This window comes from Osmia lignaria, chromosome 6 (genome assembly GCF_051020975.1).
Source record: "Osmia lignaria lignaria isolate PbOS001 chromosome 6, iyOsmLign1, whole genome shotgun sequence".
Classification (NCBI taxonomy): Eukaryota; Metazoa; Arthropoda; class Insecta; order Hymenoptera; family Megachilidae; genus Osmia; species Osmia lignaria.
Window position 1 is genome coordinate 6,325,951 of NC_135037.1, and position 25,129 is coordinate 6,351,079.

The window sequence follows — 25,129 nt, forward strand, 5'->3', positions numbered from 1 at the left end:
CTTTTATATATTCGTTCTCGTTCACTCTTATCACACTGTGTATTCACTGTGCACTTACGAGTTTTGATGCAATTCACTTAACAATTGTCCCGTGATATTCCTTTCTAAAGCTCTCTATGGTATATAATATTATGTTCTAATTACTGTGGTAAGCCGTGATAATGCGTAATACAACATTTCACGTTAATCATCGTCGACGATAAACGACGTGCTTCATGGAAACGATGCACCCTCGATTATAGAATGTACTCAACAGATATCTACCCTCTTGGCAGGCAATTGTGCATGCGAGAAAAGTCAGAAAGATTCCGAGTTCAGTAGAAAAGGATTCTAGAGTAAAGATAGATAGGCAAGAGTAGGTAGTCACCTACTTTATATACTCGTATCTATATTATACACATATATGGGATGTTCTACGGAAATCGATAATACTGAAAGGTAGCTATTCTCGTTAATGATTAATTAACCCGTGAAATGATTCATTTAAAAACAGGCTGAAATTTTTATAACAAACATTATCCCTTAATTTCAATAAAAAGAAAAAAAAGGAAAATAAAATCTTTGAAGAAAAAATGATTATAGTCTTTACACCCCAAGTGGTCGTTGCATATTTTAAATAGAAACTTGTTCATAAACTAGATCGTCGCTTGATACGTGTTCTACGTGTCTCTGAAATTACCTTGAACACTTCACGATACCTGTATGAAAGTATGAACGTATGTGAATTATAAACCTGAAGGGGTAACCATGTTGGATGGAACTTCTCGGTAATTATAGCGACGAGTAACCTGTAACTCTAACAAAGGAACGTATTTTATTCTTAAACTGGAAAATATAAAATTTCCGTGCTCTTTCCAGCCCATTTACCTTTTATTAAAAATGAAAAATTCTAATCGCCTCTTTGTTTATTCAGAACTTTTCCCTTTGAACGAGGGATGAATGGGATAAAAAGTACACAAAATTTATTTATTTTCCTTTGCGACAGTATAAAACGTTCCTTTGAAAGACTGTAAGAAAGAGAAGTGTATCGAACACGCAGGATAACTTGTCTCTTTGTTATCGTTAGGGGGATGGTGTCCAAGGTGTCTCGATTTCCATCGAACACCCGATATAAAGGCGCGTTAAAAAAGAGTCGCTTGCTTCGTTTCAACGGGACACTGTATAACAAGTTGCTTGCTTAGTAAGTGAATGAATAAAAACCCGTACGGCTCACTCTGTGCTGTGAGTGCTGAGAGTGTTTCGCACCTTGCGAGGCGTTCGGCGAGTGGGCGCGTAAGGAGGCCATCGAGGGTTGCCTCGAAGGTACCCGTACGCTCGCCCTTGAGCCACGTCTCTCCTGAGGATGCAACAGTTTATTTTCCCTTAGCAATGATACGTTCATCAAACGGGCATTCGGGGTATTAAAAATGGTGCGATTTTCGCGCCAACGAGCCCTGGAACAATCAGAGAAAAATACAAAATCATCTTGTGCCTTGAAATAAACAATATAATGTATATGATATGCAGTGGCGGCTCGTAGCTAAAATTAATAAGAGTGCTGCTCCAGAAAATTTTTAGCCTTTGTTTTAAAATACCGGCACTGCGGGAGCGTCAGTGCTCTCTCTACTGCGCAGCTTCGCGCGCAGCTTGCTATGTGCGCATGCGCGACTGTGAAGCGCACAGTTCCTTACAAAGATTTTTGTACCTTTTTCATAAACTGGGGAATGGCAACTGACATTAAGCTTAAGGATTATATATTGTACAAGTATAAAGAAAGAATTAAAGAAAAAAGGACTCGTTATATTAAATGTTATTGATAATATCAAGTGGAAATAGGGGGTGCTGCAGTTCCATAGTGCCTATACGCGAGCCACCACTGATGATATGCGTAACGATAGACAAAAATCTGTCGTTTAATTTTTTTTCAAGATAGAGCTTTGTTAACGAAAAGTAACAAAAAGTTTGAATGTCTATCGTTTAAAAATGTGAGAAGTGGAAAACATTAAATATACATTAAGCAAGCGGTTATCTGCGGTCCATTCTGAGATGCAATTGCAAGGAGAAGTAGGTCATAAAGTTTCTTTATGAGAATTGGTAAAGTCGAGTGTCACCGTGAAAGATATGCAAATAGGTGGCTTACTTGCTGAAAAGCCTAAGGACGACGCAGATGATGATGAACATGAGGGCCATACCAACAAGAACACCGATCATCGTCGGGTCGATGTATTGAAGATTCGGTTCTTCTATCTGCTCGGCTGAAACACCCATTTTAATGAACAACGTCGAACCTGATATCTTCGTTCTAGAGATTCTCTTTTAAATTTATTTCAATCGAAATTTAGATCATTTTTAAAATATCCAGAAATGCAATATTAATGCAATTAATGCAATTGCACATTTTCATCTTCGCCCTTAGCACGCATAATTCACCGAGTAACGTCTTGTTAAGGATCTGAAAGCAACGTCAAAGCGGTGGTGCTTTTAATTTTTACCCTTAAAAAAAGAAAAAAAGAGCTTTTGCTCGCTAGCTGGAAGTTTGTTCGCGCGTTAATTGATCTCGCGAGATAGCTGACGAATTAATGAAGTCCGCGAGATTGTAGGCCGGAATTCCATTAACTTGGAACGCCTGGCAGCAGACGCGGCCTGGAATCTCATTAAAAATTCCACGGAACTTGTTCGGTATTTCGTCTGTTTTCCCTTACCAACGCATACTATCGCACCGTCGGGCTGCGTAACCGGGATCTTCTCGAAGATGCAGATGCAACGGCCGTCCCTGCATTCCGTTTGGCTCACCTTCGCCTCGCATTGAGCGTGAAAGAAACACGACTCGTTTACGTTCGCCGCTGCAACACAGAGAAACCATTAACAACGGCTCGTTCCTCATTCAGAAATATTATTCGAAAGATTTCTTTTTTTTGCTTCCTACATCTCGAGTTTTAGTGTATGTTTAAAACAAAAGTTATTCATATTTATTGTACGAAGAAATGAATAATTTATAAAAGAGGACTGTAGAGGATGATTATTGCACGACTATTGAGATCTATTGTTAAATTTTTTCTGACAAATATTATTTGAAATATTTTTCACCACTCCTCGAGTTTCGAACAAAAGTTATTTGTTCCACTGTTTTTTTATTTTCACTCATTGTATGGACGGCTGAAAGTGGAATGAATAATTGATAAAGAAAAACTGTAGGGTGATTATTGTGCGATTGCTATAGAAGTGTTGTTGAAATTGTTAACATTTTTCTAATGAATATTATTTGAAATATTTTGTATAACATATGTTCGAATAAAAGTTATTCCTTTGATGGAGAGATTATTCATTTTTCTGTGTCTAGATGCTGGAATAAATATTTATTACAATTATTGACCTTTTTAAATCCGATCTGAAAATCATTCGGTATTCAACATTCATACTTCAATCCACTCCTTTCAGTGAAACTTCAAGCAAATGTATTTCATCTCGTTTCTCTCCGACATCTGTACATCGAATCGTATTAAAATGTAAATTAAAAGGAACGACATGAATTTAGTATCCCTTTCCTCCGATCCGATTCTCAGATATTACGCTTTTCAGTGGTAATGCACGTCTCTCTCGAATGTTGTCAATATAGGGAACAAGCAGAAGGCGACCATTGTCTCGAGATATTGTCGATACGTCAATCAATTATCGTGCAATATTCCGACGTCCTATTGTAACTTCAATTGTCCGACACAATCAGACCAAGTTTCACTTCCAGGCTCTATCTTAAATTTGAGTTGTTCAATTTCAATTCTTGATTCCAAGTCCCCTGAGAATTGGGGAAAATTTATGATTTCTGAGAGAAAAGCGAAGGCAAGCTTAAAATAGTATTAGAATTAAATTGATAGCAATCATATCGATGATTGACATTTCGAATTTTATTTAAATTTTAAAGGTATTTTGTATGATTCTGAAGTATTTCTACTTTAATTAGTCTAAGTGTACTTTAATCTCCACAGACTGAATGGAAATTTACATTGAAAATTATCTTGATTCAGATATTGAAAAATTCTCATAGGACAGAGGGTAGTGGTGACAAGCTTGTGGATAACGGAGTATGTTTAGGGGTTGGTGTGGCGAATCTGATCCGCTAGATACTTGCCACACTGCTCTCTATACATCAACCACAGGCTTGCAATTAGGAGAGTAGTTTAACACTGATGCAGCTTTAATCCTTGACCAGAAGCATTCTAATCTTGTCTTCCTTTCCTATCTATCTGATAAATTAATATTTTCATAATAATCAGAGATACAATAAGAAATTGAATTAAATTCCAATTCTGGAGTCTATTAACTAAAGTGTTTCTCAATCTCATCATCATCCCTTCTTTATATTTACATAATTAAAATTTATTCATTATAGAATTCATGAATCGCAAGGGGGTTGTAATTTACTGAATTGTCGCTGAATTCTTTACTACTTCTAATTTCTCATGAATTTTCTAATGTTCTGGGGTCAATAAGAACGCGATGTCTCGTTCGAATTCCACGAGAGAAAAGCCATAAGCAACCACCCCTCGACGTTCATATCATTTCGCTCGTAAAACTCGGTCTTCCCATAGGAGATGTTCCGATCTCCGAACGTGACCCGACTGAAATAACTCGAAGAATGCGAAACGACTTTCGTTCTACTTCTCGGTTTTACCATCACCGTCATTTTTCCTCAATTTAATCCTTTTGTTCATCGCCGTTGCAACGCGTTGTTCGACGAGCATGAAACACTTACGAAACAGTGTCTGGCTGGCGGCGCGCATGAAAATATACTAACTTACGGTGTCCACATTTGTCGATATGATTCGTTGCCTCGAATTCTTCCCTGCACGCGCATTTGCTCTTTTTTGGCTCGCAGTAAGATCCGCCGAAACCGCATTCAAGATCCTCCGTGCAATGGTCGCCAAATTTCTTCGTCCCTCTGCCAGTTAAGTCTGCAACAGATAATAAATAAATGAATTAGTAAAAAATATATCTGACAGAAAAGGAAACAATGAAATATACAATTGTTAGTAAAATTTAACCCTTTGAATTTGAGGGTGTTTTTATTATAAAGATCGATGACTTTTTAAAATTAACTTCCTATTATCGTGAATTTTATTTTCAAGGAGATCGAAAAATAAAATATTAATTCAAATGCTGAATTACAAATGTACAGATTTCATTTGGCAGGAAAATTGAAAAGTCAGCGTTCGTATAAAAATCAGCTCACTTTTATGCTCAGCCTGAATTTTCATTTCAGGAACAGTCAAAGCAAGTCGATGCAATCACGTATTGAATTTTCATTGATAAATTGCTCTCGAGTCCAACGACGGCTACGTATCCCGCAACCGAACCGTAATTCACCCCTACGATCTAAGCAAATATATCATCCGTCGTGCTACCACCCCATCTCACCCTTCGTATGACGAAGCGTTTTACTCTGGTTTTGCGATCGTGTCGCAGCTGCCACGTGAATTAACATTTTATACGCTTTCCATTTGTTAATATTTGCACCATCGCATCGGTTAATTCCATTGAAAGTTCATTCGCAACGATCTATCAATTAAAAATCAACGATTTTGCGATACTTTCAGAAACAATCGAACATAATTGCGATAACTATTTGCATAGCTCGTGAGAACGCTAATAATTAAGGAAAATTAATTAAACTCAACTAACAGAATGAAGTGCGAGCAATTGCGAGATTCAACGAAATACAACCGAGTCAACACGAGAAGTAAGAAACGTCGCAATTGGTTGTACTTTGTGCCGTGTCCATGCAATTAACGCGCTCGCAGAAGTGTACTCTTCGAGGTTCAACAGGGCGTCGAGGCGCCAAAGAATTCGAAAGGGGGTTACACTGGCGGTGCGAAGAAGCCGACGACCGTCGACCGAGGCAAAGGAAGCAATCCTTTTTTGCAAGGCAAAGAGACCGAGCTTGATTACTGCATTGTCGTCGTATAATGGCACTCTGCTCAAGATACGATCGTATTCAACGCCGAAAGACGACCGTTCGTCTTTTTACCCTGAAACACGACTTGGAACGATTTTCGGTCGCTTTGGAATCCTGCTGGACGTCAAAAACGACGAAGGAGTTCGCTAAACGTCAGCAATTAACACATTTTTGTAATTAATTAAATTCTAATTTAAACGATTCTCTTCTCGTTTCCTTTTTCTTCCGTGCAACGTTCGGGATAGTTTCGTCGATTTTTCCGAATCGACTGACAAAATCAGAAATGAGCCAATCGATCAGGAAACATCGACAGCCAACTCGTGCGAGAAGAGTGATAGGAAATGGTGCGCGAACGATGTGAAATAGATGTGTAGACGATGCAGAGAAACGAAAACACGAGAAGGTTGCATACGAAATGAGTCACGACACTATCAATGCACCGTAGATATCTCAAACAAGGAGAAAGGTGCGTGCAAAGTGCTTTCGTGATATCATCGGGACGTCGCGACGGCGCCGGCCTCCATGGTAAACGATAACCCTCGTTTGGGATATCCTGCTAAATACATCACGTAATTAATGCTTATACAACTTAAAATCTGCTGTCATACATGGGAAGGAATCAGGTACATTTATCTAATCAACATTTTGATATTCCTAATGAGTGTAACAGGTACGTAGCTACAGAAAAAGAATTATTTCATAGACGGGGTGAAATGAAATACAAAATTAAAGATATTGAGAAATTTTCAAAAGATTTTAGATTCTTAATAATAATATTACTTATTAATTTTTATTCGATAACGTTATTTTATTCAATCGTTATGTAAGTAGAACTTGTCTTACACCCTTGTCTGATCATACACGTACCTGTTCCACTTGTATCACTTAGAAGCTAGTAAATTTCATAAATTAACATTTCTAATTAGTGAATTTAGATTTAGAAGACTATTTTATAAATAATTTAACAAATTCTTAAATATGATGTTATCAGCAATCTCCTTTTGGATATAAAAAGAGACAGAAAATGATAATAATCATAGACATCATGAAATATTCATCAGAGTATTAATTACAACAGTTAAAATCAGATAACTTTCAATTGAATTGTTCGTAAAACCGGCAGTAATTACTAGAACCACGATTTATGAATTTTTTACTGCCAGGTGACAGAGCTTTTAAACCATTAACAGGAACCCTAATGGTCGCCGTCAGATAATTCGTAGATAGTTAAAACCATTATGTTTCGAAAGAAAAATAATGGGGCAAGTATGCCAGTGAAACTGGCTAGCGATCCGAGAGAAGCTTTACGCCTGTGTGGCCAGTAATTTCCGCTTTGAAACGAATGTATAAAGCGACGACTTGAACCCTCGAACCTGAAAGAAAGTACAGCCTGTTCGCGCATAATTGCGTGGTCAGTTAACGATCTGTCCCCTTTGCTACGACCTGAAAAAAGAACGGAGAAAGAAGGGAAAAAGAGATCGCGTATCACCCGGCCCCCTCAGCGAGAACTGTTCGGTGACTACCAGTAAAAATGGCGACTCTTGGGTCAATCTACGTGTTGAAAGTGGGTCACTTTGCAGTGGCACATTGCCAACACTCTCACGTGCGAGCCGTCCCACGCTTGCTGCAGTCTGAAGCTGGCAACCACCTTTAGACAGGGCCGGCTCAACAGGGTAGCAAGTCAGCTTGCTCTTTGGAATGCACGATCCCCTATTTTCGAAGCTTCGCATTCCTCGTTACCTTCGGACAGGGTTGGTCCAAGAGGATTGAAAATCAGTTACCTGCTTAAAATATGGAATTTTTTAGGTATTTAATGTTCCCTTTTTTCTAAGCTCTACAGATATTATTGTTTCATATTATCTTTAGTCAGGGCTGTTTAATAGGGTAGTAGGTCAGCTTGTTCTTTAGAATGTTCAATCTTCTATTTTCTAAGCTCTACATTCGTTATTCTATTCAGAGTGGGTTGGTCCAAGAGGGTTGCAAATCAGTCACCTGCTTAAATTATGTAATTTTTTAAGCAATTTTTTTCTAAGCTTCACACATATTATTGTTACATATTATCTTTAATTAGGGGTGGTTTAATAGAGTATTTTACACTTGCAAATATATTAAGAATGTATAAAATATAAAATTGTTCTGTATTGTTTAACCCTTCGCTATTTTTCACTGCATTTCGTTTACCATACATGCAAAGATCTATTTTTAGTCAGGGTCAGATTTCTCTTTCTATTTTTAGCCGCTTCGTTAATTATGCGGAAATGCAGATGGTAAGGGTAGAGGTCTAACTAGAAGGTTTAATCGAATTCCAAGAGAAGAATTTAAATTATTACAAATACATTTTAATTAAAAAACAAAGTGCGCACAATTTGAAATGGTAAATTTTAAAAATACACTGATGCACGAATAGCTTGAAAAAAGCTCGTAATGCAATTTCTAAAGATTCACATACGTACATATTGTGTATGAAAAGGGGAGTAATAAAATGTGTATAAGAGATGTATAAAAGGTAGTAAACAGATGGTATACCGTGCAACAAAAAGCATTTGTGAAAAATCCTGCTACGTTTTTCCCCGGTTTTTCAGCTTCCTTTTATGTCCCGTCGTCTCTTTTAAATCAACAATGAAATTCTCGTGAAACGAAGGAGCTCACGCTTCGTATCAACGTTTCACAGCCTTTTCCGCATCTTTCGAATAATTTAAGAGATCAAACGGAAACGGTCACCAGTAAATATTCAACTTTCTCCATTTCCAGAGACATTCTGCTAAAGAAAAACCTATTTTCCTCGAGAAACCGTGCCACGGTTCTTATCAGCTAATTTAAATGAAATTTTCAAATAACTACAGTGATAAAGAAAAACGATCAAAATGAAATTTATTTAAAGAAATAATGATAGAGATATTATTTTTATCACACGAAAATCTGCCACCAGTGAGATGTATATATTTTTCCAATTTTTAATTCAACAAAGTGAACAGATCAAGCGCAACGTTGCTTGTCCTGTGCAGTATAAACTGTACAGATATTTTCAGATCGACCGATAGTGGGTTTCGATACGTATCTGAAGCTCGAATAGAGGACTTTATTGACCACATACACGCAACTACCCTTACCGTTTTAGTTTTTAACCCTTTGTCCTATTTTGACGACGAGTCGAACGTAATCCTCGTACGATTTCTATGTTTTGAGCGACGAGCATTGGTGTAATCGAAATTTTGGAGGTATGATCCTCCCCAAAATTTGAACTTGTTAAATTTTAACTAGACAAAAATTTTAGTTGCATTAATTGTAATAAATTAATGGGTAAAGGTTAAAACTTGAAATTTTCAAATAATGGGTAAATAATTAAAACTTGTTAAATTTTAACTAGAGAAAAATCTTAGTTACCCTAATTGCAATAAATTAACTTCTATTATCTAAAGAGGAACGACCGACCTATAAATTCGCGCAGAGCTTTTCCCTTTGAAATATCCGACAGAGGACGTGTAATTTACGCCTCTTGGGAATGGAAAGATCACTGAGCAGTTACCTTCTGACCATTTGCGCCTATAAAAGTGCGATAAATTTATAACCGGATCGATGAACTAAACGTTTCTCCAAGGAAATGCGAGTATTTTAACGCCATCCTCGTTAATTCCTGTCATCGTTTTTCTAAAAGGATTCTAAGTTATGTAAATTGAAGCTCATGATGAAAATACTGAATATCTTGGATGATGTGAAAGGAGAATCCATTAATCTTGACTCAGATCCTGACTTTTTCATTGCTATTGTTTTATGTCATTAAGAACTGTATTACCCAGTCAAGAGGATGTTAATTTGCATAATAGAGGATACATTTGCATGGCAACGCATTTGTAATGCTCTTAAAAACTCGGGCATGCTGTGCAAATTAGATATTTGATATTCAGAACAGGTATTCTTGAATTAAAGTCAAGATATTTCTTTAATACTCACTATTGCTAATAAATGTCACTCAATTCTTTAAGTTAGTTCATTTTTAGTCAAATGCAAGACAATATTTGCATTATCCTTTTTTCTTTAAAATTTAAAGATTACCTTTAAATCATCAAAATAAATTGTTCTTGAAATATAACTATTATCTTAAAAGACAAAATTCAAAGTTCTGTCATTAACAAATCCTCACTTTAATTACCATTTCACGTATTTAAGAAACGTGTACTCTTTACCGCGCATACAAAGATCTAAGAATCGCAATAAACCCCGGAGAGTAATTAAAGGTTAATTAAGAAACCTCGGATAAAGGTACCTGTTAATCTCGAAGCTCGTTAAGAGGTCAATTGGTACTATTTTTTTTTTTCTTTACTATTACATTGGACATAAGAGTGTCGTGCTCAATAGTTAGAGCTTAGCTTCTGTAAAGATCGATTTATGGACAGTTTAGCCCAGATCAACGCGAAACTAGTGCACACAGCTAGTTGCTGGGGGCGATTGACTTAGCGAGAAGTCGCATAATAACGTTAATAGGAAAAAAGTGCAGCCGCGAGGTTCTCGTAGCGTTGCGTGAGGACGATAACTATCGACGTTGTTGTCACGCCAACCAGGAGCAACCCCTTCGTCGAAGCCTTTCCGCTCTTTCACCTGGAAAATTTTCAACCTTTCCCCCGGTTTTTTCCACGTTTTTTATCCTTGAAAAGAAGAGGAAAGCTTTCCAGTCGTCGTGATTCATAAGTAAAAAATTAAAAAAAAGAAAAGAAAGACAAAATTCAAAAGGGATAAAAATCCCTTTTTCTACGTTTTCTGTGAATACAATGTTACATAAACTTTGCTTTATTTTTAAAATATAAAAGTTTTAATAATTTTCAAAAACAGGGGTTGAAATTTAAAGGTATCAACCCTCTTTGATAAAATGTTAATACGTAGTCGCAGGTCATTGGCTTGGATTAATAATTATTTTTATTTTTCCATGGTATTTCCAAACTGCGATCACGTAAATAAAATCTATATTAAAAGTTTCAAGAAAACTTCGGCGAAAAGGTAAATTGATTACCAATTCATTAATATCGTAGCTCTGAATTCGAAACAATGCGGTGCTTCTATAGACAGCCACGATGGAAAGTCTTCTCGAGGTATCAGGAATTATAAAGCCGATATCGAATTTCAATTTATCCCAGGTTAGGTCAATTCTGCGCAATAAAACCGCGAGTATATACACCTGCTGCACCGCAATAACCACGGCTATCTGTTGCATAAAATTTGTTGCAATTAATGATACCTGTAAGCAGCGAGTAAATTCTGGAAACAGATATCCGCGCGATAAAAGTCATTCATCAAAGTGAGAAAGAATGTCACCACGTTGAGTATAAATATATCTACTGGTGATTAATACTTTGACAATTATCTCTCGCTTGTGATCTTCGGCATGATATTAACAATTAACATGTTTATCCCCAGGGAAGCCATCAACAGTGCAACGAATTTGTAAGCAGAAAAGGTTCTGCTATATGTGGATAGAAAATTGCAATTTTTTTCATTTATTTGCAATATCGATGAATTTGGAAATTGATAAATTTTGAAAAATCTAAAATCAAATCGGGGTTAAACGTGAAATACGAAACTCTGCAAATGTTTGTATTAGACAAGTGTGCGAAGGGATGTTTGCGAAATACTACAGCGACATTCAATTAAACTAATCGGTAAAGGGTGGAACTTCGAATATATCTACGCTAGTCCATTAACAGTATTCGAATACTGTATGCCCTGTAAGATTATCTGCGAACTCGTTAAGGAAAATCTCTAAGCCAACTCCGCAAACTCGTCGCCATTATCTCTCTCACCGTCTCTCGGATGGTACAAGTGAAATTGTTTAGTACGTTTAATCACACTGGAAAACATTGGAAACAAGTTGGAAAAATAATTGTTCAAAATAGATTTTAATTTTCCAATCACTTAAGCAAATTCTCGACACGTCTTAATGCAAACATTCTTAGCGCTAAATCACGAATCCGATTTTTCTTTACCCTCAAGATAGCGTGCTTCCGTTTGGTCGTATCTTGAATATTTTAACCAGCTCGTCGCGCAACATCGACGACGTCATAAATTATGAATACCATTATTTCGGGTAACAGCTTGACATACTGGCGAGAATGTCTTGTGAATAATTCGCGAGAAGCTTGAACTCTTCAGCTCGTTCCAGCGAGATTTTTTTTTTTGCTCTCCCCCTTTTCCTTTTCACAATCACCGCTTCACAGTGAATATTTTCCATGCACATCAGAAAGCAAACACTGCATTCGATGACACTTTGTTTTCTCAACTGATTTCACATTTTATTTTTCATTAAAAAAAGCTCTGAATTTTAATTAAACTTCATTTCGAAACTACTTTGTCATAGAGGTTCAATTTCATCTAATGGTACATAATGGATCTTCATCAAGAGTTAATAACTTTAATGGGTAATTAAATTTGATTCAAAGTTTCTCTTAGAGCAAAGTGTCTCCTTTCAATAGCAATTCTATTCAATTTATTTTTTTTATTTTCAAGAATTAATTTCATTTTTGAACAACTGAAGTAATCAGATCTGTGATATTAAAATTGGTATACGTATGTTTTGAGAAGAGAAGGTAACGTGATGCTTATAAATGAAGAGTAATGAAAAATGAGTTGTTCAAAGGTTCGCATGCCGAATGAAATCGATTGCAAAATCACGCAGGTACCAGTCAGAAAAAGGCGAATGAAGTATTCGAACCACGTTTGTAAGAACTTGTGTTATTTTCGAGCTAGACATGAGAAAGCGTGATGAATTCTGAAGTTCAGAATAATCAGCCCTCCACATGTTTCTTTCATGTACTTCAATTAATCTTTTCACAAAAGCTTTTTATAATTTTTTTATTAGAAAATTAATAAAATCTCTCGTACTAAATAATTTCAATAAAAAAAAAAGAGAAAATGTATATCTTAGTCATGAAACTATTTTCCTAAATATGATTAAAAAATTTAATTTGATTAAGAGTAAATTAATCGAAGGAGTCAATAGAGTTCCTTGACCGTGGTTAACTTTCGTGCTCGTTAATTAACTTGCACTCTTCGGATGACATGTTATATAATATTAAGTAACACACGTTACGTAAGAAGCTACGTTACATTATGTTACGCAATTTCGTCGAGGCACATGCAAAACACTTTAAGGTATAAGAATATTAAAAAGTCAAAGATTGTATATTGTCATTCTCTTAATCGACCGTTTACTTGGTTCTCGTCATTTTTAACTATGAATTTTGCGCAAATTTCGCCGCGACATGCAATTTGCATAGTTTTCAATTGATTTTGCACAAGGTCGATAAGAAACACCTAGAAAATCTGCAATTCGATTTAATGTATTCATGAACGCGTTCAGTCTGACGAAAATGAAAATGGATCGAGTCGGTATAATACAATTAGCAAGAAAATTGGCTACACTCTCGATGGTGTTCTCCAGAAATCTAAAAATACGAGCTTGAAATCTGGAACACCTTTATTTACTTTCATATAGTCTTAAAAATAAAAATGAATAAATTGCTTTCCGTCCCCAACAAATTAATTTTCAAAGAAAAAAAATGAATTAGAATCTTCGTTTCTGACTTTTGTTCCCTAATTTAAGCATGCAAATTTTTTAATGAATTTCAAATACTAGAATAATGTCTCTGCATTTTATAAATGAATTGAAAGAAAAAAGATTCTTTCTTTTAAATGTAAAATACCATTTAACTTTTAATCGATCAAAATTAAATTGTTATTTAAAAACAAAACCAAATTGATGACTATTTGCGCAATAAACAAGACTTCTAATACTATTTACACCAGTTACATGAAAACTCGTGAAAATCAATAGCGCAACTGAAACCACGAACACCCTTGTTCAAACTAAAACATGCAAATATGCATTCAACGACTGAAACCGTGTATTTAGAGGCAACAGTTTTCGCGCAATAATCTTGTTCAGGGCCAACAAAAGGGAATAACTTCGAATTCTATCCTGAACATCCGAAACTTCGTTATCCTTATCGTGAAAACTTGTTATTCTGTAACCAATTGTTTGTTACCACGTGGAATTCGGAACTAGTTCAAGTATAACGGAAGGTGTAGCCGGGTTGTTCACGACTTTGAGACAAAGTTTAGCCAGGTTGCACGTGAGTCCGCAATGCAGACTGCAGTGTTTTTACGTCTCTCGTACGTTCACCTTCTAACGAGTTGCAAACAAAAAACGCCTCTTACCATCCTCGTTGGATTCATGTACGAGGCAATGGGCAAAGATGGAGTAATTATCGTGAAAAGGCAGTCGGAGAAATATTGCAGAGAGAAGAATAAACTTTGTCGGAACGCGTTCGATCGTATCGAAGAAAAAAGAATCAAAGCTTTGCAGTTCAACGTTTGCATTTTGCGGACCAATGCGAAATGGAGCGTGACACGTAAGATCGTTTCTCAAATTCAGACACGCTAGAGAGAAACAAAAGAAAGAACTGCTGTTTCCTCGATAGCTGCATTTCGTTGGATTATTGCCTCGTGATAAATGAAACGATGCGTCGAGATTATTACGGGGTTGTTGGAGAAATATACGAGTCTTTTGCTAGCCAAATCGGTTTCAGATTTAATGGTTCTCCAAACTTTCAAGATTTTGAAGAATTTCTGAAAATTTCTGTACTATTGAATATTGCACCGTTTCAGGAATATGTGTCAAGTTATGATAATTTATATTAACTTATATTAATATAAGTTATATAAAACATAAATTTATATTAATTTATAATAAGAGTAGGTTTGGATGGGTTAATTTGTGGGCCGCCACAGTAGAAATATCCGTATCTAGTCAGACGCACCACAGTGTGCATTATTAACTCGTTAACGCGTATGTAGGGCATCATGATATAATTGTAATTATTATTACTGGAATAATTACTATATTATATACCAAGGAATGTGTGTCATTGCCACAAACTGCTACAATCTGCGTTCTGCATTAAATTCTTCCCCAATGAAAGGGTTATATCTTTCACACCATTCTGCCTATTAAAAATGTTGTTAATTAATTTTTTCTTTTCCTTCTACGAACGAACCCTAATTTTCCAGTCTAAGAATGTACAGAGCACGCCGAACGAAGCACATAGCTCGAAAAATCATAAATTTCAATTGTACGTGAGAACAAATAAACCGTACAACAAGAGACGAGCGAAGTTGCATCGGGTTAAAGTGCTTTTAATTGCTGGCACGGCAGTTAGTAATCGTTTTCCATGCGGTAAGCAGAGGGTATAGTAAGCTGGAGACTCGCAGAAGAAAGTCGAGCGGCTGTATTTTAAAACGAACCCGGCCTCAGGGCGTGTTCTAATTACGCGGGCACCGCTTGATAAAAGAGTGGCTGCTGCAACAACACATGTAATACTTGGAAAGAGGTATACGTCGTAATTAAGTGCCACGACCTGTTTGTCGCAGGTTCCTTACCTCAAAATAAAGTCTCTTGTAATCGAGCAGCAAAGGTGATCCTCGTGTATAGAAAACAAAAGGAGGAGACGGTTAAGAACACCTCCGCGAAGGGCGAAAAAAAAAAAAAAAAGATTACAAGTATCCCGAGGGATCGATAAGTGTACCAGCTGATATGTGTCGCCTCGAGGGAGAGTTGTTTAACCCTCTGTAACCCGATTTTGAGAAAAATAAATAACGTACGATCTTGTGGATACGTATTTGCACGTTTAGTGCTAAACAGATGAAAAATATGGGCTATTTTAAAGGATCGCTTAACTCATTTAGATTTAAGGGTGTTATTTTATTATGCTACCAGCAGTTATTTGGAATTTCATCTATTATACCTAAAGTTAAAATGAGTGATGATAAATAAATTAGGGTAAATATAGTCGCTGTTATGGAGGAATAAGGCTTAACTTCGTTTAGTTTCCTCGTAATCGTAAAATTTTTACAGCGCAAACCATCGTAAAACCGTACGTACACATTTCCGCACCCTACACGCAATTTTATTGATAATCACTTGCGTTCGTTTGAATCAAACGAGCAGATCCTTTTAATCTAAATCACAGATTTTCTGAATTATTTTCAAAGCTCTCGTGAAACTTCAGGAGAATAAAAGTACTCACAAAAAGGTTTAATTAAAATTTTTCACGGCATAACGTTATGAAATTTTTAAAGCATGAAATTGCTTTTTTCAGACAGCTAATAAGAAAAATTGAGAAGAGCGCATATTATTGATTTTTCTTTTCTGCACGGTGCATTGAACAACACAAAGAGACGAAAAGAAAGAAAAAAGAGCTTCATGCTCGTTGATACCAGAAATACGTCTCGCTTATCGATACTGTCGATACAAAAAGAAAGATTAGAGAATCCATGCAAACTGAAGCCTCGTAAATTGGCGCGAATAAAATGTCGTGATAAGAAAGTGTGCGAATGCAGGGCTGAATAAACTTTTGATTAGATCATTTCAGAAAGCAGCTGCATCGAGTTTACTAAGTTTCTTAATGGAGAAACTATGGTAACTTCTAAACGTATTTGAATTTGGCAAGTGTCGTAATTTTCCACGATTGTCCGGCTTCAGAACTTGCGATTGGTATTTTTAAACTTTGGATTAGGTCATCCTTAGTCCTCCCCTACTTGGAATTTTAGTAAGTTCTACAACGATGCCTCGAATTTGATAGTATCTACAGGTTTCCTACCTATTAAGGGTTTTATACGTTTCAGGCAGTTTTGGGGGAACAATTTTGGAGAGTATAAGTTATCTTCTATGAAAATTTATGATATAATAATGATTTATATACCTTTGCTATTTATCAAATTTGTTTCCATTATTCTTCTACTGCTACAGAGGCAGCTTTGAATTTCTTTGAATTCCTTCTCATTTGAATTTTTAACACGATTCGCAAGTATACAGCTTTAAAGGAGGCTTATCAAATTACCTCGAGGCTCGTTGCATCAATTAGCCAGAGCAAGTTAATTAATTCGATTCAATTCCCAGAGCACCGTTTGCTTTTTATCTTTCATCTTTACGGCAAGAGAAACAATACATTAACTTTATTCTAACTTCATAATTTCACTATTAGAAATGAAATTTCCTGGAACAATTTCCAAGCATAATTCTTTTCCTAACAAAATAGAAACTATTGATTTTTTCCTGAAGCCATTATTTTTTTTAAATACCAATTTACTAAATTGCAAAATATAAACTAATTTAATTTACAATATTTAAAATTTAATAAATAAAAATTCAAAGCATGTTTAGTTTAAAACTAAAAACTCTTGATTTCTCCAGGGGCCATTATTTCTTTTTAAGCCCCAGTTTACTAAATTGGAAAATGCCAATTAATTTGAGTTACAATTTCTAAAATTTAATAAAATAAATTCGAAGCATGGTTAATTTAAAACTGCAACCCCTGTAATCTAAAAAGGGATTGAAGCAACACATCGACGAGCTTGGTCAGGGTCAATTTCATGTTTCGTCAGGATCGACAGGGAACATCGAAGGTAACATCCCTCGGTGCAATTAGATCGAACAAAAGCCACGGATGAGTCACTTAATTCGTTAACGTGTCGAATGGATTTGGTGGCCGCGAACATTTCTCTGCAACTGTGTCGCATAAATTCAAGGGTGCCACCGGTGTAATAGCGAACGATATAATATAATTTTCTATCGATTAACCGCAGGGGGGTATCCGAAGCCGACAATTCTTACCAAGGTAATCCTTGCACGCACGAGTGCCACGAAAGTGCTTGTATCAAGGCATGATACCGTGGCTTAGTACGGAACATTTGCCATTGCTTAAATGTCTCGTACGATTATAATCGAAAATGTATTTTAATTGGCTTGCACAACCAGAGATCCTTACAGTTTAAATATGCTCGACGAGCTTTGCGGTAAATGCCTGCACGATTAATTGCCCTCCCTTGGTGCCTCACTGTTTAATTATACAATTACACCGTTGTCAACGTGGAATGGTAAAAAAAAATTAAGTCTCGCGTTGAAACGATCTATTGTTTCCAATTTGCATAGAAAACGTTTGTTTATTTCATTAAAATAGCAAATTACTGAACCGCCTATGGGAAAATTAATCAGATCCTGTTTATTGGTTTTTGGATTGTTCGAAAGAAACGGTAGATGAGGTCATATGGAATATTTATTCACAACCTGATGCTCGAAAGTCGATACCTGGAGGAAGCATCCAATGCGAACTTGTTTAGGGTTTGTTTAGGGTTAACTTGGCATGATGCCATTTTCGAGCTCGTGACAATGTAATACGTGAAAATAAAAGACTTCATTCCATGTACCTTCGCGAAATAATCTCCGCTATAGTCGTATCTTCGCTCATTTTCTATCTTCAGTGGTGATTTCATGGCAATTTTTTATTTAGAAAATTTTCAATCATCAAGGATATTTTTAGACACTAATTACAATTAAAGAATTAATCATTTCACAGAATATATCCTATTAGGTACAAAAATAAATATAAAATTGCAGAAGTCATATTTTAGAAGATAATTCTTATTCCACATCTCCTATTTAATCTCTGAACCCTAAAATTTCATCACTAATTACAATTAAAGAATTAATCATTTAACAGAATATACCCTATTAGGTACAAAAACAACTATAAAATTGCAAATATATTTTAGAAGATAATTCTCATTCCATATATCCTATTTAATCCATGAACCCTAAAATTTGATTCCATATATCTATTCTACTGCACCAGATGCACTTTGCAATTTCAAAAACTGCAATAACACAATAAACCCTACGATGCATACAAATCCATAAATAATTTTATTTCCGTGACAAAATTGGAACGTTTCAGCCTGGGTCCAAACAAATTATCCTAGATTAATGCATTTAATTAAGCGTTTCGTTGGCTGCACTTTGATAATGTGGGACAGCTAGGAATAAAATTGAACGTTTTACTGCAGTGGTGGTTACAACCCTATCCTTGCGCAATTTGCAAATGCACCACAACACAGCTGTGCCGTACAAAACCACGTGCATGTGTAATGGCAGCCAACAATACGGCAGAGCGTATGAAAGTGTATTTTGATTGCTAATGCATTTTGAATAACGCCATCGGAGTTGTTCGAATCACTATATACACGTTAAAAACCATTGGAAAATATTGACCTTTTATAGTAACGGAAAATTCGTATCGCCTCGTTGCGCATTGCAGGATCAAGGCTGTACCTAAATAAAACGCTTCTATTAAAATCAATATCCAGGAACGTCAACGAGCCACCGTTCAATTAGCTTCATTAAATGCTTTCATCGAAAATCGAGTCGACTTTGTTGTTTTTTTTATTTTATTTTATTTTTGTATTTTTTTCAATGAAACACTAGTGGACAAAGATGGATGGTTTTCGAAAGGACTGCTCGATTGACGGAAGTATGCTCTCGACATCTTGATCTTCCTTTGGAGATAGAGTATCGAGATTCGTTCGATAGAAATAGTCTGTCGCGAAAAAAGGAAAAGAAGGATAACAGTTGCAGAGGCGAAGTGTTTCTCGTTCGACGATCGATATAAACTCCTTAGCATTTAGGATTGGTGCAGTAAACAGAGCCATTCGGTGGAACGAGGACCAACATATGGCATTATTTTTTTCTTTAAAAATGTTTTTACAATCTTTCCAGACTATTGTAATCATGCTTTGGGATGTGATAATTAACCACAGCCTAACATTAACACATTGAATGGCACAAGTGAAAATGGACATTTGTTGTGGGACGCATTGAAGCTCTAATTATTAAGAACAAGAATAATTAATTTTCAAATTTCAAGCTTTCTATTTGCTATTTTATATTATTTGCACGATAGCAACATTATTTAAAATAATGATTTTCTATTGTTTTCTTTTAATTATTCAAGCATGAGTAATTTGAGGCGACCCTTATGGCCTTTAATGTGTTAATGAAAAGCTTTAAAGTAACCATAAAACCAATTTCCACAAGAAGCTTATTTTATAGATAATAATTAAAATGACATAAAGGTTTAGTGGGTCAATTTTTCCCTTAAGTACTTGTGAATTATTACAGAGTGTCCTATTCTACGATAGTAGTTTAATAATGGTAATTCATTTGAATTGAGAATCTATCTCCAATTTCATATAACGAAGTATTGAAAAAATTATTATCTTCCTTCAATAAGGATCTATAATTTGATCAGAAGCACAGCTTTGTGAATAACTAAGTAACGCTGAGTGATTCTGTTATCGAAGTAACAAAAGGAAAAAGGATACCAATGAGTCGCGATAGAAACTGCGGACAAAAGGCAAAAGTATACGAGCTGTTTTTCTAAAGGAATCGGCTAGCAGACGGATTATCAATTCAGCGACGACAGAGGCCGGAAATGGTCATAATAAATTTCCGTTCAAAATGTGCCAACCGTATCCGTGGCACGATGGAATTAAGAGATTAACGCGAGATCGTCGAATCCTGAAGGAATTCAGGGAACGCTGAGATATTGCCGGGGCAATTCGCTTGGATTTAACGATTGGAAAGAGGAAACACGAGCTTATTCGCCAGGAAATAAGGACGTAAATGAGAGCACAAAGCGAAGGGGTAGGAAGAGAAATAAACCGAGCCTCGTGGATGAATGATTGAAGTTACAAATCTGAGAAGGCATTAAGCTCCGTTTACAATGTCCCGGAAAGGTCTGGTGGTTGACATTTATCCTTAAAAGAAACCGGGGTAACATTTTGATAGAGAAATAGACACTTCACTTTTATGATCTCAATTAAACACTGATTTTAATCATTTTATTATAAATTGAAAATTCTAAGAGACTTTACAAAGTGAATTTTTATTTTTAGCAAATATTTATAACAATATTTTTCTAACACGTGGTAGCCAAACTATTAAAATTTCAATTTCCATTTTCCAAATTTCAAGAAAATTGGGAATTAAATTTTCATGATTTCGATGAACAAACGGTGCTTGTAAAGAGATATCTATAATATCATTTTGATTGCCAACAGAAGCATCGTTTCAGCCATAATCAATTGGGCTTTAGCAAGGCGCATTAAGGATTATCGGATCAGCGACACCATTTGAAAGCTCGTAAAATGTATATGGGTCGGTTGTAAATAAATAGCCATGTTCGGTCGTGCGAAAAGGGTTTATTGTACGCCCGTCGAGCATACGTGTTCCGCTGCTCCGTGTAAAGGCTTAAAAATGCGGAGTATCTTGACATCGATCGACACGTCGTCTCCCGATTGATAGTGCAATAATATTTGTTCGAGAAATGCAAACCGAAGACGGTCGATACAAACTCTGCTCTATTTAAATGATAAATAGACGTTTTGTTAACTCGAAGATAAAAACGTTCAACGATAAAGTGGAATTGAACTGCTTTTATGAAGACTTTCACCTACTTTTTCTTACGGTTGCTTGCGTCAGTAATAACAATTTAAATATTTGAATAATGAACGAACCATGATATTTCAACGTTGCAATTAATCTTATTAAAAAATAAGAAATTATTACTCTGGTATTAATTTACTTTTAAAATGAAATTATCTTCCACTGTGATAAAATTGTTTCATTATTAATGGACTGCGGAGAAAGATAATATTTGCACGAATATCCTCAATCTAATGATTAAACTTTCAACCTCCATTTCATTCTTAATATTCACAGATTCACTGGATATCTCGATATTCAACGATACTATTAAATTCAACTTATTTTTAGTTTAAAATGATTCCAAAGCTCCTACCGAAACTTCAACAAAGTTCCGTTAAAATTGACTTATCTGATGGTCCGAAAGTTCCATCGAGTTCCGTCACGAAGCTGACCGGAAACACATGGAAAAGAACCGAGCTAGAAGGCTTACCCTCGATCGTGGTGACCTCCGGTGGTTCGGACATCCCGAGGGCCAGCTGATCCTGTACGATCCAACAGGACACGAGGACGGTGCAGACTAGTCTGGCAGCCAAGTTCGATTTCCTGAAGCCGATGGACGACGTGGATGACGGCAAGGACGCCGTCGCGGCGACGGCGTCGGTGGCGTGCATCTTCACGACTGGCCCTGACACGCGGCTCCTCTCGCGCACCCTTCGTTCCTGTCGTTGCTCAGCCCAATATACGCATACGCACCCTTCGAGCACCTGACCTACGCAGGTCAAGCCTGCCGTACCTACTTCCGGTATCACATATCCGCGCGATCAGCCCCCGTGATCGATAGCACGCGCATACTTCCGCACGTTCCTCGTCACCGTTCACGCAGACCAACCGGAGAAATCACGAGCACCCTCGATTTTATCCTCCACCTCTTCTGATCCCCGTGCCTCTTCTGCACCGGTTCGAGATATGCCCTCGAACAAAAAACGAGACAGAGAAAAAGAAGAAGAAGAAGAAGAAAAGGTCCGTATACACGGCGAAACGTTTTACCGCAACCACCACCCCACTCTCTCACCCGTTGAACGACAGGTTCATAGGAAACAGTTCACTGCTACTTCATCGAACTGATCAAATTTTTACTACGCAACAACGATTCACTGGTTCGATCTGACGGCTGAGGGATGTTACTTTCGTTTTATCGCGTGAAATAAAATAGACGAGCGGAAAACGTGGAAGGAAACGTAACCAGCAGCTTCGCGATGCTGTGTGTACGCGGTCGTTCGCGATGTGAAGCCAGCAAACAACGACCGAGTCGGTCGGGGGGTGGCAACGACGCCAGGGCGCCGGCGTCCTGCGCAATGCACGCGAGAACCAGCACGTTTCGCACCCCCTACCGCGTCCACCTTCGCCCTGCGAACGTCGCAGGGGTGCAGAGCCTCTGAGTCATTCCTCGACGAAACAGCCAGCCGTCGATGTTCTACGCCGCAACGTAAATATGCATGATCCCAGGCGAGGAACAGGTCGTCGTCAACCGAGTCGTTCACGGAAGGGGGTCGAGGCGGCGCATACGATACGGAAACGACCGAACCCCCCTGCCCTGCCAACCATCCGACCGCGGTTTCAACGAGACGCGGTCAGACTCGGTCAATCCTTCGCAGACTATGCGGCGGGGATGGAAATTTATTTTTCTTATCTAGAATATTCTCAAAATGTTATAACGATATTACTTAAAAAAAAATATTTCTACGGACAGAGGAAATATTTTAAAAATTTCTAGAATAGGGAGGGGATGTTTTTTTTTTTTTGGACACATTTTTACTGACCTTTCAAATTTTTATCTGCAATACGTTATACTATTCTGATTGCTGTCGATTTTTGGTACGAATCGATTATTATTTGATCCCATCGGAGACACAGCGAAGATAAGTCGATCAAACGTGTCAGTTGAAGTCTGCGATAAAAGATGAGAATCACAGTTTTTATCAACGTTTATAAAAGATAATCTCGTTATTATCCTCGGATATATTTTCTTATCAACTTTTATAGTCAATTTCTATAGCTAATATCTGTGAAAAGCTTAATGAATATTGAATCATAAATTGCGCAGCTGTACAACTTGACGTTAGTAATGGAATAGAAGGGTTTCTATATTAGGTGATACGAGTTCTATCGAAATTTCGAGTCAAACGTCGAAAATAGAATTGCAAAGTATCGACAAGATCGGTTTTAAAGTTATCAAGCCTCCCTTATGAGAACGACCCACTTTTACCGACCAACTGCTCTTGCGTAACATTGTGTCTCTCAATCCTTCTACTCGCGTAAAAGCGTGCTGAGTTCCATTAACGGTGTCCGGTGAAGAAACGGCTAAACCCTCTATGGATACGTGTGGCAACCATCTTTTGTCCGTATCAGCCAACTTGTCTCAGCGGGCACACTTGAAGAGCAAGATGGCTAAAACGGTTTCCATTACAGTAAACGTGTTACACTTACGCAAAAAGTGTTTCTTAAGTTTTTCACAGAGAATGCAATACTTGTTTAGTTAAATAAAAAAAAAAGAGGATATAGTACAATTTTAGTATTATTAACACGTTGATTGCTGTAGTGAAAATGATAAGAATAGGAATAATTAATTTCAAATGTGAGGGTTTCAATTTACTACCTTACGTTATTAATATACTAGCAATATTGTTATAAAATAATATTTTTCTACTGTTTTCTATGTATAATTTGCTGTTAATATTATTAAAATATCAAAACTTAAAAGAATCGACTTAAAAATTAATATCCTTACCATTTAGCACCTAGAGTTTTTAATGATTAATAATTATTTAATTTCTCAAAAGTCACCTGTAATCCCCGTGGCATTCAACGTGTTAAACAGAGGGATTATTATTTACAATATTTTACTATTTACTTTTTTAATATCAAGGAATATTGTCTACTTTCCTATCTCAGTGGCAATCTTGCCAGGTTCCATCCATACTTTGTTCAAAACTTCTCGCGGTGATCCCTCTGGGTAATTTTGAAGAAACTTTTCGAAAAGCGAACACTTTTACCGCCAACTTTTCCACCATTTCTAATGTATCATTCGTAACGCGGATCTTGCTTAAGGAAACGTTGAAACACTTCATTTCCACGAGTCCTTCGGGACTGAGTGTTGTGCAAGTTTCAAGGAGAAGCCTGAAACAGGATAGCATCTGTTGCAAATCATTCTGTCAAAGGTTCAGACTTTTCGCGAGACGAAACTGTTTGGTAAGATAAGGTTGGATCGATTTCCCGACGGTGTAAAGAATTGAAGGACTTTGATTTGATAAATGATGACCATTAAAAGTATGTCTTTTATCAACTTCCATCGTGGTGATCAATCTGTATTAAAATAAAATTCAATTGATTAAAAATCATTATTTCTTCTTAGAAATCAATTTTTCTTATATCTGATAACATATGGAAGTTCATTGAATAGAAATATTGATTTTTATCGGGTTTCATGTTACTTTTAGGTGATTCGATGAAAATCTTTGAAGTATATCTGACAAATCGTTTTTCTGAACATTGAACTTCTAAACACGAACCGATCATTTATTAGAATTGCTTCAGATCAATTTCTTCTCAATATGATAAACTGGAAAATTTGTCGACTTGATAAATAGCCTGTTCAAGGCACAGCTTTCACCTATATCAATACTTTTTTGGTGAATTCTTCTTAATAATAGATTTTGGAGATTTGTTGAATGGAAAGTGATGCTAATGGACATTCAATTGTATTCGCATGATTCAGCATAACAAATTCTGAAATTTTATAAATTTTCATAAATAAGTGTTGGTAAGAATTCTTATTAAGATTATTAATATTTGCAAGATTTTCATTAATATTCGTGCTAATTAATAATTAAAAA

At 36.5% G+C, this 25,129-nt stretch overlaps 1 protein-coding gene across 4 annotated transcripts in view; it reads right to left on the minus strand.

The window, feature by feature from the left end:
* Positions 1–23,866, minus strand: part of jus (EB domain-containing julius seizure protein) — a 28,958-nt gene extending 5,092 nt beyond the window's left edge. Inside the window, exons 1-5 of one of the 4 annotated variants that reach the window (XR_004580631.2) lie at positions 21,727–23,849; positions 4,776–4,928; positions 2,682–2,822; positions 2,120–2,234; positions 1,246–1,433 (exon numbers count right to left, since the gene is read on the minus strand). Coding sequence is in view for 3 of the 4 variants with exons in the window: in XM_034317837.2 (XP_034173728.1) it covers positions 1,207–1,433; positions 2,120–2,234; positions 2,682–2,822; positions 4,776–4,928; positions 21,727–21,907 (817 nt within the window). In the remaining variant the exon portion in view is untranslated. Of the gene's footprint in view, positions 1–1,206; positions 1,434–2,119; positions 2,235–2,681; positions 2,823–4,775; positions 4,929–21,726 lie in introns of all 4 variants that reach the window. The other 3 variants (XM_034317837.2, XM_034317839.2, XM_034317838.2) reach the window with 3 other exon arrangements.
* Between the last annotated feature and the right edge of the window lie 1,263 nt (positions 23,867–25,129).